We start from the raw sequence: 13781 nt of genomic DNA on the forward strand, positions 1-13781 counted from the left end.
AATACGTTAATGATTCTTACCTCCCCGGAAGTGTTTCTCCTGTCAGGGAGCACCAGCGTGTTGGCGTGGCTGCCCGGTACTATGGTGGAGCCGATACTCATTCGGGGTCCAACTAACATATAGCGTTTGTCTCCCGATCTGTACTGGATGCTGTGACACAGCGTGCCATCATAATTGGTTTCTTGTAGATATTTGGAAGTGTACTCAGTGGATTTGGAGCACTGCATGGCGATCAGCACAATGATGCTGATGGCGAAAAGGAGCGACACCGCCCCCAAAGTGATCATCAGGTAAAAAGTCACATTGTCCTCCTCGTCCACCGTGGCCACACTTTTCACGTCGGAAGCCGCAAAAGCCTCTTTGGGCTCCACGAGTTTGACGGTCACGGTAGCTGTCGCCGAGAGCGACACGTTGCCATTGTCTTTGACCAGGATGAGCAGGCCGTGCTCTGCCTCGTCCGTCTCCGTCAGGGAGCGAAGTGTTCTGATCTGGCCCGTGTAGCGGTCCAAAGAAAACAGACTGTGGTCGCTGACTCGCTGAAGCGAAAAGAGCAACCAGCCGTTATAGCCGATGTCGGCGTCGTAGGCCCGGACTTTGGTCACCAAGTCTCCCGCTTTGATGTTGCGAGGAATCTCCTCCACACCTTGGGCAGAACCATTGGAGCTGACCGGATACAGGATGACTGGGGCATTGTCATTCTGATCCAGAATGAACACCTTGACTGTCACGTTGCTGCTCAGTGGAGGACTTCCACCATCCGTGGCCACAACTTGGAACTGGAAACTTTTCAGCGTCTCAAAGTCAAAACTTTTCAGTGCCAGAATTTCTCCCGTTTCAGAATTAATATTCAGAAATGATGTGTGCCCATTTTCCTTTGCTATGTTTCTCAGAATGTGATAAGATATATGGGCGTTTTCCCCTTCGTCACGATCAAACGCTTTTACAGAAAATACTGAATCCCCTGGTTTGTTATTTTCACTAATGTAGAAAGTGTATGGACTCAACAAAAATTCTGGGCTGTTATCATTAGTGTCTGAAACAAAAACACTAATAATCTGTTTGGAGGTTAGAGCTGGTTCACCCGAGTCTTTAGCAGTTATTGTTATATCATATGCCTGTTTTTGTTCCCTGTCAAGCTGGGACTTAGTAACAACAGCATACATGTTATCCTGCATCGATGCAGTCAACATAAAAGGAGACTCTTCCGAAACATGACTTATTATTTTGCCGTTAAGGCCGGAGTCTAAATCTGTAACACTTATGAGAGCTACAGTTGTCCCGGGTCGAGAGTCCTCAGAAACTGCACGAGACAAAGACGTCACTTCTATCTCTGGACGATTATCATTCACGTCAATAATTTTAATAATTACACTTTTATCCGTTTTGAATGGAATACTTCCTTTATCTGATGCCTGGATGTCAATATCATAACTGTCTTGCTCCTCAAAATCAACGTTACCTTTCACAATAATCTCCCCAGTGACAGGATCAATGTTAAATAATTGCCTAATTTTATCTTTGACGTCACTTCCGAACGAATAAACAACTTCCCCGTTGGAGCCGAAATCAGAGTCTGTAGCGTTAACTTGAATGACAGTCGTACCCAGGGGAGCGTTTTCTTGCAGCGTTACAGAATAAGTCTCTTTAGTGAACACCGGCATGTTGTCATTCACGTCCAGAACATCGATGAGGATTTCAACCGAGCCTGTTTTGGGGGGTGTACCACCATCAATGGCTGTCAGCACCAGTTTATGGTTGCGTTTGCTCTCTCTGTCAAGCTGCCTCTGCAACTGCAAAATTGGCGTTTTGCCGTCTCGCCCTCGATCTTTTACCTCCAAGCGGAAGTGATCGTTTTGGCTGATTTTGTACTGCTGCACGGAGTTTACACCGCCGTCCGGGTCATATGCATTTTGCAGCTGATATTTAGCACCCGGTAAAGCGGACTCGCTTATTTCCAGTCGTTTTGTCTTCTCCGGGAACGTGGGGGAGTGGTCGTTTATGTCTATTATTTCCACTGTGATATAATGCACCTCCATTGGGTTGTCAAGTACGGTTTTAATATTAATCAGGCACGCACTGCTCTCCTTACAAACCTCCTCACGATCAATTATACGGTTTGCATAAAGGGCCCCGTCGTTCTCATTTACCTTAAAAAGGCGTTCACTCGAGCTGGACATAATGCGGAATCCCCTCTGCTTTATTGAAGCCAGCTCTATTCCTAAATCCTTTGCAACATTCCCAACAAAAGTCCCCTCATTGAGCTCCTCGGATATGGAATATCTGAGCTGTGCGGAAGCAGAATGGACGAATAAAAACAGCGCCAAGACTCCGAGCAAAGGCCGACGCTCCCGTCCTCTTTGTTCCATGTTGTACGGCCAAACTAGAAATCCAAACATGTCCAAAATGTCCCCGTTTTTCTAGAATATCTTCGTCATTACAGCCCGAAAATATAATGGCATTATCAGGGCCCTTCTTTCGTTTTTAAATTGAAAAGGAATGCAGGGATATTAACAATCGTAATATGATCTCCGTGGGTTAGTCCAAACGTGTCAGCTGAATACTGTATAAGCACCAAACTGAATAGTGAATGGGCGGACTGAATCTGCGCGCATCAACGTTAAATGCCTTATATGGTAACATACTGCCTCCTAGTGAATGTGTGGGAAAACACTTTTAATTTACCTCCGAAAACGCTAAACTCTTGCAAATGCTGACAAACGTTTGGAGCATTGAGCTCCACAAATTTATATAAAAAATAAACTGTTATCAAACTACTATGACTAAATATATGGATTAACTTGCAATCTGATGGAATACCAAGACAGCAAGAGAAATATTTTGTATTTTGTTGAAGGAAAATTAACGTCCTTTTGATAGTTTACAAATATAACTGCTTATTCACTCATATCCCTCCTTGAAGAATTTGTGATCAGTAGCTATTCCACGAATATCCACAACCTTGCAGGCCATGCACGAGGTACAACAGAGAATAAACCACTAGCCATCACAGCATAGCACACCAGGTGTAGAAACCACGCTTTAACATTTAGAATAATTCAACAAATATGCACGCAAAATATTCTGATCCACACGTGATCCTCGACAGCACACAAACATACGACACTGCATCATTTTAAGTGAAAATATACGAGCAGGTGTGATGCAATTAACAATACTGAATTATTGCACAATACTTAATTATTGCACTGTAACCTTATGCCAATATGAGATGTTCTCTTATTTGTACCGCATAAAATCTGTGGATATAAGACGAGATGTTTCCAGCACCATGGACAGCAACACTGCAGTGGAAGTGGGCTTGATCGACAGTAACCACTTTTTGTTGCCTCATCTTTGTGTTTTCTGCATTCTTGTAATGTGGTGACCCAATAATGTTAAATCTACTTCATTACAGATGGTATAATGTATGTCCAGTACTTAGCCATCCCAATCGTTTACCTCTGTAAACGATCTGCAAAATGCAGCAGCAAAATGTAATTCTTACTGCCTCGCGTTTTTTAAGCATACTTCAAACCACAACAATAACACAATTTGCTAGACATTTAGATACTATTATTATCTTGAAATTACATATAATGTGTGAGACTTCGTGTTGGGGGATAACATACTTCCAGGTAAGTTTAAATAGTGGCATGGTCAATGAACCTATTAGCAGTGATGTTCCTAGTATTGCTTTCTTGCTTTCACTACTATCCATTTTACATTCCTATTAACAAGAGACAAGCTTTATCAATTGTAATAAAATAAAGGTCAAAAGATAGAAAAAAGATAAAAAGACAGATAGAAAGATAGAAAGGTCATGTATCCCATCTCCCAAACAACACTTGTGACAATCACTGTGTTGAACCAGTCTAAACTACAACGATTCAACAGATGAACTAACCACAGCAGTATATGTTGCCGGAGACAACAATTCTTAGAAAAACTGTCTTACCTCGCCGGACGTGTGTCTCCTGTCAGGGAGCACCAGCGTGTTGGCGTGGCTGCCTGGTACTATGGTGGAGCCGATACTCATTCTAGGTCCAACTAACATGTAGCGTTTGTCTCCCGATCTGTACTGGATGCTGTGACACAGCGTGCCATCATAATTGGTTTCTTGCAGATATTTGGAAGTGTACTCGGTGGATTTGGAGCACTGCATAGCAATCAGCACGATGATGCTGATGACAAAGAGGAGCGACACCGAGCCCAAAGTGATCATCAGGTAAAAAGTCACATTGTCCTCCTCGTCCACCGTGGCCGCACTTTTCACGTCGGAAGCCGCAAAAGCCTCTTTGGGCTCCACGAGTTTGATGGTCACGGTAGCCGTCGCAGAGAGCGACACGTTGCCATTGTCTTTGACCAGTACGAGCAGGCGATGCTCGGCCTCGTCCGTCTCCGTCAAGGAGCGAAGCGTTCTGATCTGGCCCGTGTAGCGGTCCAAAGAAAACAGACTGTGGTCGCTGACTCGCTGCAGCGAAAAGAGCAACCAGCCGTTATAGCCGATGTCGGCGTCGTAGGCTCGGACCTTGGTCACCAAGTCTCCCGCTTTGATGTTGCGGGGAATCTCCTCCACACCTTGGGCGGAACCGTTGGAGCTGACCGGATACAGGATGACTGGAGCGTTGTCGTTCTGATCCAGAATGAACACCTTGACTGTCACGTTGCTGCTCAGAGGAGGACTCCCACCATCGGTGGCCACCACTTGGAACTGGAAACTTTTCAGTGTCTCAAAGTCAAAACTTTTTAAAGCTGATATTTGTCCATTTTCTGAATTGATATTCAGACTGTGCAAGTAAACGTGTTCCTTATCTCTTCCCTCTCTTAAAATATGATATGAAATGAGGGCATTATCGCCTTCGTCGTGGTCATATGCGCTCACAGAAAACACTGATTGGCCTGGAGGATTGTTTTCAGTAACATAAAATGTGTAAGGGTGCAAGGAAAACTCTGGACTGTTGTCATTCACATCTGACACAACAATAGTTATGCTTTTGTCAGACGACAAAGACGGCACACCTGCATCCCTTGCAACTACTGTAACCTCATATATGGACTGCTGTTCTCTATCCAATGTCAATTTTGTAATTATAGAGTACATGTTGTCTTGAGTAGAAGGTGACAATGTAAAGGGAACGTTTTTACTGAGTGAGCAAGTGACTTTTCCATTCAGACCAGAGTCTTTATCAAGAACACTAATTAATGCTACGGTGGTTCCCGGTCTTGAATCTTCTGCTATTGCTCTGGAAAATGATGTCACCTCTATCTGTGGAGTATTGTCATTCAAATCAATTATTTTTACTACGACGCTTTTTTCTGTTCGGAAAGGAGCTAATCCTTTATCAGAAGCCTGTATGTCAATCTCATAGTTCTCTTCTGATTCAGAATCAATCAGATCTTGTACAGTAATTACACCTGTGTGAGGATCTACACGGAACAGTTCACGTATTCTGCTATTTACATTATTACCTAATGTATAGATAATTTCACTATTAATGCCCTCATCTAAATCAGTGGCATTTACTTGTATAACAGTTGTGCCAATTGGAGAATTTTCATTAAGAAGCACTGAATAATTGTCTTCAGTGAAAACAGGCATATTATCATTAACATCCAAAACATGCACCCATATTTCAGCAGTTCCGGATCTACTCGGTTTTCCTCCGTCAACGGCTGACAGGAGCAATTTGTGTTTGCTCTTTGTTTCTCTGTCGAGCGACTTGAACAGCACTAAAATTGGTATTTTACCATCTTTTCCTCGTTCTTTAACTTCCAAACGAAAATGGTCATTAGCACTGAGTTTATACTCCTGGATGGAAAAAGCCCCAACGTCGGGGTCGTGCGCAGCTAGCAACTGGAGGCGCAATCCTGGCAAAGCAGATTCTGAAATTTCCAGACGTGACGCGTTCACGGAGAAGCTCGGAGAGTGGTCGTTAATGTCCAGCACCTCTACGCTCACGTAGTGGATTTCCAGCGGGTTTTCCAACAATGTTTTGAGTTGGATCACACACACGCTGCTCCGCTCGCACACCTTCTCCCTGTCGATGACTCGGTCAACATACAGCAGCCCGTCTCCATTGTTGAAGCTAAAAAACGGCTCTGATGAGCCCTCCGCGATGCGGTATCCTCTCTCTTTTAGCGTGGCCTTGTCGAGCCCCAAATCCTTTGCGATGTTCCCCACAACACTTCCTTCTTTCACCTCTTCCGCAATGGAATATCTGATCTGGGCGTAACCTCTGCCCCACGCCAAAATGAAGGAAGCAATAAAAGCAAATAGTCGCCTTTGTCCTCCAGTTAAGCCGCGTCCTTTACATGTCATCATGGTGAAGCGATGGTAACCGTGTGGACAAAAATATACATTTGCCGAATCGAAATATATTCTAACTATATAAGTCTTCAAACTGCACTGACTATAGCCACCGTGTGCGCCCAGAATGCGCCAAGCACTATTGTGTAAAAATCCACTCGACAAAGGGGAGGATCATTTCTGACAAAGAGATTCTCACGGCGCACATTTGTGCGCGCATACTGACACCAAGTGATCGCCTCCAGAAAGTGGGATCAATAAATTTCAGTAGTCATCTACATCAAACACAAAGCCGCCAAAAGTCGGAAATTAAACAAGATTTCGAACGAATGAATGAATGAATAAATAACTCTTAATTATTCTTAAAAAGAAATAAATACCGCACGTAGGCCTACAGATGTGGGTCGCATTATTTTTCGCCACAATTCTTCCTAATGTCTCTTCTATTCTTCGATTTTTGAGTTGACTGATTGTTAAGCCTCTGCTTCCATACACACTTGAATGGAAATTGTTTTATTTGGGAACGCACAGGAAACGCGTGGGATGATTTTTTTTTTTTTTTTTTTTTTGCAGTGAACATGCGACGTCTTGACGCTGTGTGCTGAGGTTTGGAGGACTGATCGCAAAGTGTAAAAGTGGGTCAATGTGGATTTTTTCACACTTAAAAACATGAGAAATTGATATTTTGCTGTTTTGTTATTAAATACAGACACTGTAAGTGGAACTGTTCATCTATAGAAGTGCGTTTTTTTAGTAGGCCTGATCACAAAATGTAAAAGTGGGTTCAATGTGGATTTTTTTTCCACACATAAAAACATGAGAAACTGATATTTTGCTGTTTTGGTATTGAATACAGATATTGTAAGTGGAATTATTTATGAATAGAAGTGCGTTTTTTTAGTACAAAACTGGAAAAAAATACAAATCACTTAGTTGTGCCTGAGCCCATAAAAGTGTGACCTGTTGGGAAGCCTGATTACTGGGAACTAAAATAGAGGCAAACTTCATATAGCTTATTTCCTCCTAGCTTTAAGGATCAAATTCCTCAATCAAATTTATAAGAGCAATAAATGTATAAATAACGAGCAGCAAACTGAAACAACATGTAAGTCCAATATACAAACTCCTTTTTATAACAATATTCAAATCTCAAAATTCTTACCAAGGTCTCTTGGTATTCAGCATTTTAAAATACTCTCGAGAATGACATCGCTTATTGTAAACAATCAGCAGGTAAAAAATTATATCTATCTTACCTCGCCAGAAGTGTGTCTCCTGTCAGGAAGGAAGACACACTTGCATTTATGCCACTGTCTAATCATGTTAATTTTACCAACACGCATCCATAACTCTATGAAGAGCATGACCAAGTGGATTTATAGCTATCCAAAAAGCAATGAAGCAATGCCATGAAAAACGCTGCAAGTGAAAAAAACCTTACCTCGCCAGAAGTATGTCTCCTGTCAGGGAGCACCAGCGTGTTGGCATGGCTGCCCGGTACTATGGTGGAGCCGATACTCATTCGGGGTCCAACTAACATATAGCGTTTGTCTCCCGATCTGTACTGGATGCTGTGACACAGCGTGCCATCGTAATTGGTTTCTTGCAGATATTTGGAAGTGTACTCGGTGGATTTGGAGCACTGCATGGCGATCAGCACGATGATGCTGATGACAAAAAGGAGCGACACCGAGCCCAAAGTGATCATGAGGTAAAAAGTCACATTGTCCTCCTCGTCCACCGTGGCCGCACTCTTCACGTCGGAAGCAGCAAAAGCCTCTTTGGGTTCCACGAGTTTGACGGTCACAGTAGCCGTCGCCGAGAGTGACACGTTGCCGTTGTCTTTGACCAGGACGAGCAGGCGATGCTCGGCCTCGTCCGTTTCCGTCAAGGAGCGAAGGGTTCTGATCTGGCCCGTGTAACGGTCCAAAGAAAACAGACTGTGGTCGCTGACTTGCTGCAGCGAAAAGAGCAACCAGCCGTTATAGCCGATGTCAGCGTCGTAGGCTCGCACTTTGGTCACCAAGTCTCCCGCTTTGATGTTGCGGGGAATCTCCTCCACACCTTGGGCAGAACCGTTGGAGCTGACCGGATACAGGATGACTGGAGTGTTGTCGTTCTGATCCAGAATGAACACCTTCACTGTCACGTTGCTGCTTAGGGGAGGACTCCCACCATCGGTGGCCACCACTTGGAACTGGAAACTTTTCAGTGTCTCAAAGTCAAAACTTTTCAAAGCTGTGACGTCTCCATTTTCAGAATTTATATTCATAAAAGATGATACTGGCTTATCCTTCTCGGCTCGAGCTATTTTGTATTGAATAACTGCATTTTCATCCACATCATTATCAGTTGCCCTTAAGGAGAATATTGATGCTCCGGCAATGTTGTTTTCTATCAGGTAAAAGTTTAACAGGCTTTGTTCAAAACGTGGACTGTTGTCATTCACATCCGATAACTCTATGTCAAATGTTCTAAAACTAGAAAGAGGGGGATCTCCACAATCTGTAGCTTTAATTGTTATTTCATAATGAGAAACCTCCTCACGATCCAACAATCCCTTAGTAACAACTGAATAGGTGTTTTCCTTATAGGAAGGTTTCAATTCAAACGGTACGTTGTTGGTGATGTGCAAAATGATTTTGCCATTCACACCAGAGTCTTTATCCATAACACTAATGAGGGAAATAACTGTACCAGGCTTTGAATCCTCTGACACTTTATTTGAGAATGATGTCACTTCTATTATAGGGGGATTATCATTGACATCTTTTATTTTTACAACCACACGACACCTGCTTGTCAGTGGAGGTGTTCCTTTGTCAGAGGCCTCAATTTCTATTTTATAAATCTCTGATTCCTCGTAGTTCACAGGGCCTTTCAACTTAATTTGGCCACTCAAATGATCCATTTCAAAAATATCAGACATTTTGCTTGCCAAAGTCTTGCTGAGGCTGTATTCTATTTCACCATTTGTACCTTCATCTGGGTCTGTTGCATTGACTCGTGCAACAATTGTACCACTTGACACGTTTTCATATATTTCAACATTGTACGTGTCTTGACTAAACATGGGTCGATTATCATTAATATCAACCACAATAATGGAAACATTGAGCGTGCCAGACTTTGTAGGTTTGCCCCCATCCACTGCAGCAACAAATAGGAAGTGCTTATTTTTCTGTTCTCTGTCTAATGACCGTTTCAGGACTAAAAACGGTATTTTTTCATCATCACTCTGAACAATATCCAGTTCAAAGTATTCATTAGACGTTAGCGTGTATGCGCGCACAGAGTTCATTCCAGCATCTGGATCTCGGGCTGCATGTAGCTGGAATCGTGTTCCTGGAGACGAATGTTCAGCTATTTCAAAAATCTGTTTCTTTTGAGAAAAAGTGGGACTGTTATCATTTACATCGGTTATTTCTACCACTACATAATGCACCTCGAGAGGATTCTCAACCAGGACCTTGAGTTCAATTGAGCAGGCGCCGCTCCCCTGACAAAGCTCCTCCCGGTCAATTTTGCGTCGGACCTGCAGGTCACCATTGTCTGCGTTTACCTCAAAATATGCGTCCGTGGCTCCTGACACCACCCTGAAACGCCTGTCACTCAGTGAGCTTCTGTCCAATCCGAGATCTTTTGCAACATTGCCCACAACAGTTCCAGTCGCCATTTCCTCTGGAATAGAGTAGCGTAGCTCTGCCAAAGCCCGCTCCCCGAAAAACAGCAGCAGAGTCGAATGTAGAAAAAATACAAATAAAAAGCTCCTCGTTTTACATCCTCGTTTTCCTTTCATTGTTGTTCAAGAACGATGAAAGCTAAATAAGACAACAACAAAAATCGTACAGCTCCACCGCTGTGTTTTATGATTACGGAACCAAACTGCACTGCCCAGAATGCCGGAACAAATGAATGCTCTCTTCCAATTGCAGACAAAGCCAACAGGACGGCCTGGTTTCTCATAACGTTATTGGTGTCAAAGCGACATCTACAGGACATGATAAGTATTCGCATAATAAATGATCATGCCCTGTATCATGTGACTTCATTCATCAAGCAATTGAAAATTCAGAAAAAAAATATGACACATATGGCAAGAAGCAATGGGCAAGTAAAACGTATTAATGCTATTTAGGGGATGGCACTGATTTGCTACTAAAGCAACAACATTCCTTTCATTTATACTCGTGAAGTGTAAAATGGTCAACAAAATGAATGACACGGTTCCCTTTCGTTTTGCGAAAGAGGCACGTTGAAATTTCAGCACCATGGAGAGCAGCACAGTCAAATCCCCATTTTGTGTTTCATCCCGTCTTTGTATAAAGCAATACTTTTGGGCATCCAGAAAACAATTATAATAAAGCTCATGGCTACATTGGTTACAATGGGGGGAGGGGGGTATGAGACACGGAGTCCTGGGAGATTCATTTACAGAGATTTCAAATGCATCAATCCACGCATGTGTCAGATACAGAAAAAACACATTCATCTGCAATGTGAATGTATCGCATAGCGCATCAACAGTAAAGTGCAAAACTGTACACGCATGAGCAATATTACTTACCTCACCAGAAGTGTTTCTCCTGTCAGGGAGCACCAGAGTGTTTGCATGGCTTCCCGGGACTATGGTGGAGCCGATACTCATTCGGGGTCCAACTAACATGTAGCGTTTGTCTCCCGATCTGTACTGGATGCTGTGACACAGCGTGCCATCGTAATTGGTTTCTTGCAGATATTTGGAAGTGTACTCGGTGGATTTGGAGCACTGCATGGCGATCAGCACGATGATGCTGATGACAAAAAGGAGCGACACCGAGCCCAAAGTGATCATGAGATAAAAAGTCACATTGTCCTCCTCGTCCACCGTGACCGCACTTTTCACGTCTGAAGCCGCAAAAGCCTCTTTGGGCTCCACTAGTTTGACGGTCACGGTAGCCGTCGCCGAGAGAGACACATTGCCGTTGTCTTTGACCAGGACGAGCAGGTGATGCTCGGCTTCGTCCGTCTCGGTCAAGGAGCGAAGTGTTCTGATCTGGCCCGTGTAACGGTCCAAAGAAAACAGACTGTGGTCGCTGACTCGCTGCAGTGAAAAAAGCAACCAGCCGTTATAGCCGATGTCAGCGTCGTAGGCTCGGACTTTGGTCACCAAGTCTCCCGCTTTGATGTTGCGGGGAATCTCCTCCACACCTTGGGCAGAACCGTTGGAGCTGACCGGATGCAGGATGACTGGAGCGTTGTCGTTCTGATCCAGAATAAACACTTTCACTGTCACGTTGCTGCTCAGTGGAGGACTCCCACCATCGGTGGCCACCACTTGGAACTGGAAACTTTTCAGAGTCTCAAAGTCAAAACTTTTTAATGCAGAGATTTGCCCATTCTCTGAATTGATGTTTAGAAAAGATGTGACATCATTTTCAATCCCTGCTCTAACAATACTGTAAGAAATAGCCGCATTTTCATTCACATCATTATCTGTTGCGCTGACAGAAAATATTGATTGCCCAGCAAGATTATTTTCCAAGAGGTAAAAGTTAAGTGGATACTGGGGGAAATGTGGCCTATTGTCATTCACATCTGATATTTGAATATTCAAAGTTTGTAAGGTAGACAATGGAGGGTCACCACAGTCCGTAGATGTGATGGTTATTTTATAGAATGACACTTGCTCTCTATCTAAATATTCCTTGGTGACAACTGAGTAAATGTTTTCTTTGTAGGAAGGTTTTAATTCAAATGGGACATCATTGCTAATCTGTGAAATAATTTTACCGTTCACACCTGAGTCTTTATCAGTCACACTAATCAGGGATATGACTGTACCGGGTTTGGAGTCTTCAGACACTTTATTTGACAGGGATGTGACTTCTATTTCAGGACGGTTATCATTGACATCTTTAATTTTAACAATGACTCGACACCTCCCAGTTAAAGGAGGCTGCCCTTTATCAGATGCATGAATATCAAGTTTATAAATCTCAGAGTCCTCAAAATCAACAGGACCTTTCAACTTAATGAGTCCACTTAGCTTATCAAGTTCAAAAATGTCGTGAGCCTTGTTTAATGTTTTTCCAAAGCTGTATTCTATGTCACCATTTGTACCTTCATCGGGATCTGTGGCATTTACCTTTGCAATACTTACACCAACTGGAATGTTTTCTTTTATTTCCACAGTATAAGTATCTTGACTAAAAGTTGGGCGGTTATCATTAATGTCAAGGACAATAATTGTCACATTAAGTATGCTTGATTTTTGTGGCTTCCCTCCATCGACAGCAGTAACCAACAGCACATGCCTCTTATTCTGTTCTCGGTCTAATGGTCTTTTCAGTACTAAAAAGGGTATTTTCTCCTCGTCATTTTGGCTTACATCCAGTTCAAAATGTTCATTAGCCATTAAAGTGTATGTGCGCACAGAGTTCGTTCCAGCATCTGGATCACGGGCTGCTTGCAGCTGGAAACGCGTTCCAGGGGACGAATGTTCGGCTATTTCAAATACCTGCTCTTTGTCAGAGAAGCTCGGGGAGTGATCGTTCACGTCAGTAATTTCCACGACAACGTGATGCATTTCCAGCGGGTTTTCAACGAGAATTTTCAGCTCCATGACGCACGCACCGCTGCCCTCACAAAGAGCCTCTCTGTCGATTTTCCTGCGGACCTCCAACGCACCATTTTCCGGCCTGACGCGGAAAAACGTCTCTTTCGATCCAGTTACTACACGAAACTGTCGAGCCACCAAAGAAGATTTTTCCAAGCCAAGATCCTTTGCAACATTTCCAACAACGGTTCCCTCTTTCACCTCCTCTGGAACGGAGTAACGAAGTTCGGCCCAGGCCTGTTTTCCCAAATATAAATGCAGGGACAAAACAAAAGCCAGCCAGTACGTGCAGTCTTTTCCGCTCCTCATCGTTCAGATAGCCTGTTAAAATCCTTATAATTAAAAAAAATCTGCGATGTAAGTCTCGCGAAAAGCACAGGCAGACCCTCCCAGCCGGTTCACATACCGATTCTAAATGCTGAGTTGTATCAAACAAAGGATGTTCCAAGGGTGGTACAGCGTCCTTTTCGCCTTTGCTGATATTACAGTGACACCAAGAGGGAGGGAATATGAATGGCGTGATTCGTAGGCACAACCCGTTAAAATATTATTTCCAGCCGTCAACCAAAACTAAGCTCAAATGTTAATGCAAGAGACAGCAGACACCACGCATATCCACAAAGTACTGTATTTTCTCAAGACGCGGTAGGCCTACAAACAGCTGCAGTTCCTATTTGGAATTGTCTGACAAAATTGTGAGGTTGGTATCAAGGATCATCTTTAAATGACGTTTGAAACAAAGTTGCTTCATTTTTCCAATGATAAATTATTGTTGTATGTTTTTCCACTTTTACTTTTACTTAAGTGTCTGAACAATTACAATTCTTGTCATAAGTAAAATAAAAAAGTAATAATAATAATAATAAAATGCACCCC

General features: G+C 43.1%; 1 protein-coding gene across 9 annotated transcripts in view; it reads right to left on the reverse strand.

The window, feature by feature from the left end:
- The window catches only part of LOC148404390 (protocadherin alpha-C2-like), a 135679-nt gene that overhangs the window by 105251 nt on the left and 16647 nt on the right, over positions 1 to 13781 (reverse strand). Inside the window, exon 1 of one of the 9 annotated variants that reach the window (XM_088380742.1) lies at positions 10875 to 13356. The exons of 5 other annotated variants lie outside the window; for them this stretch is intronic. In XM_088380742.1, the coding sequence (XP_088236868.1) occupies positions 10875 to 13214 (2340 nt within the window). In that variant the 5' untranslated portion in view covers positions 13215 to 13356. Of the gene's footprint in view, positions 1 to 20; positions 2560 to 3955; positions 6370 to 7748; positions 10180 to 10874; positions 13357 to 13781 lie in introns of those variants that run through there. 3 more of the 9 variants (XM_088380703.1, XM_088380685.1, XM_088380662.1) reach the window with 3 other exon arrangements.

The sequence above is a fragment of the Syngnathus floridae genome, chromosome 1 (genome assembly GCF_059516105.1).
Source record: "Syngnathus floridae isolate MCC-2025c chromosome 1, RoL_Sflo_1.0, whole genome shotgun sequence".
In the NCBI taxonomy this organism is placed as follows: domain Eukaryota; kingdom Metazoa; phylum Chordata; class Actinopteri; order Syngnathiformes; family Syngnathidae; genus Syngnathus; species Syngnathus floridae.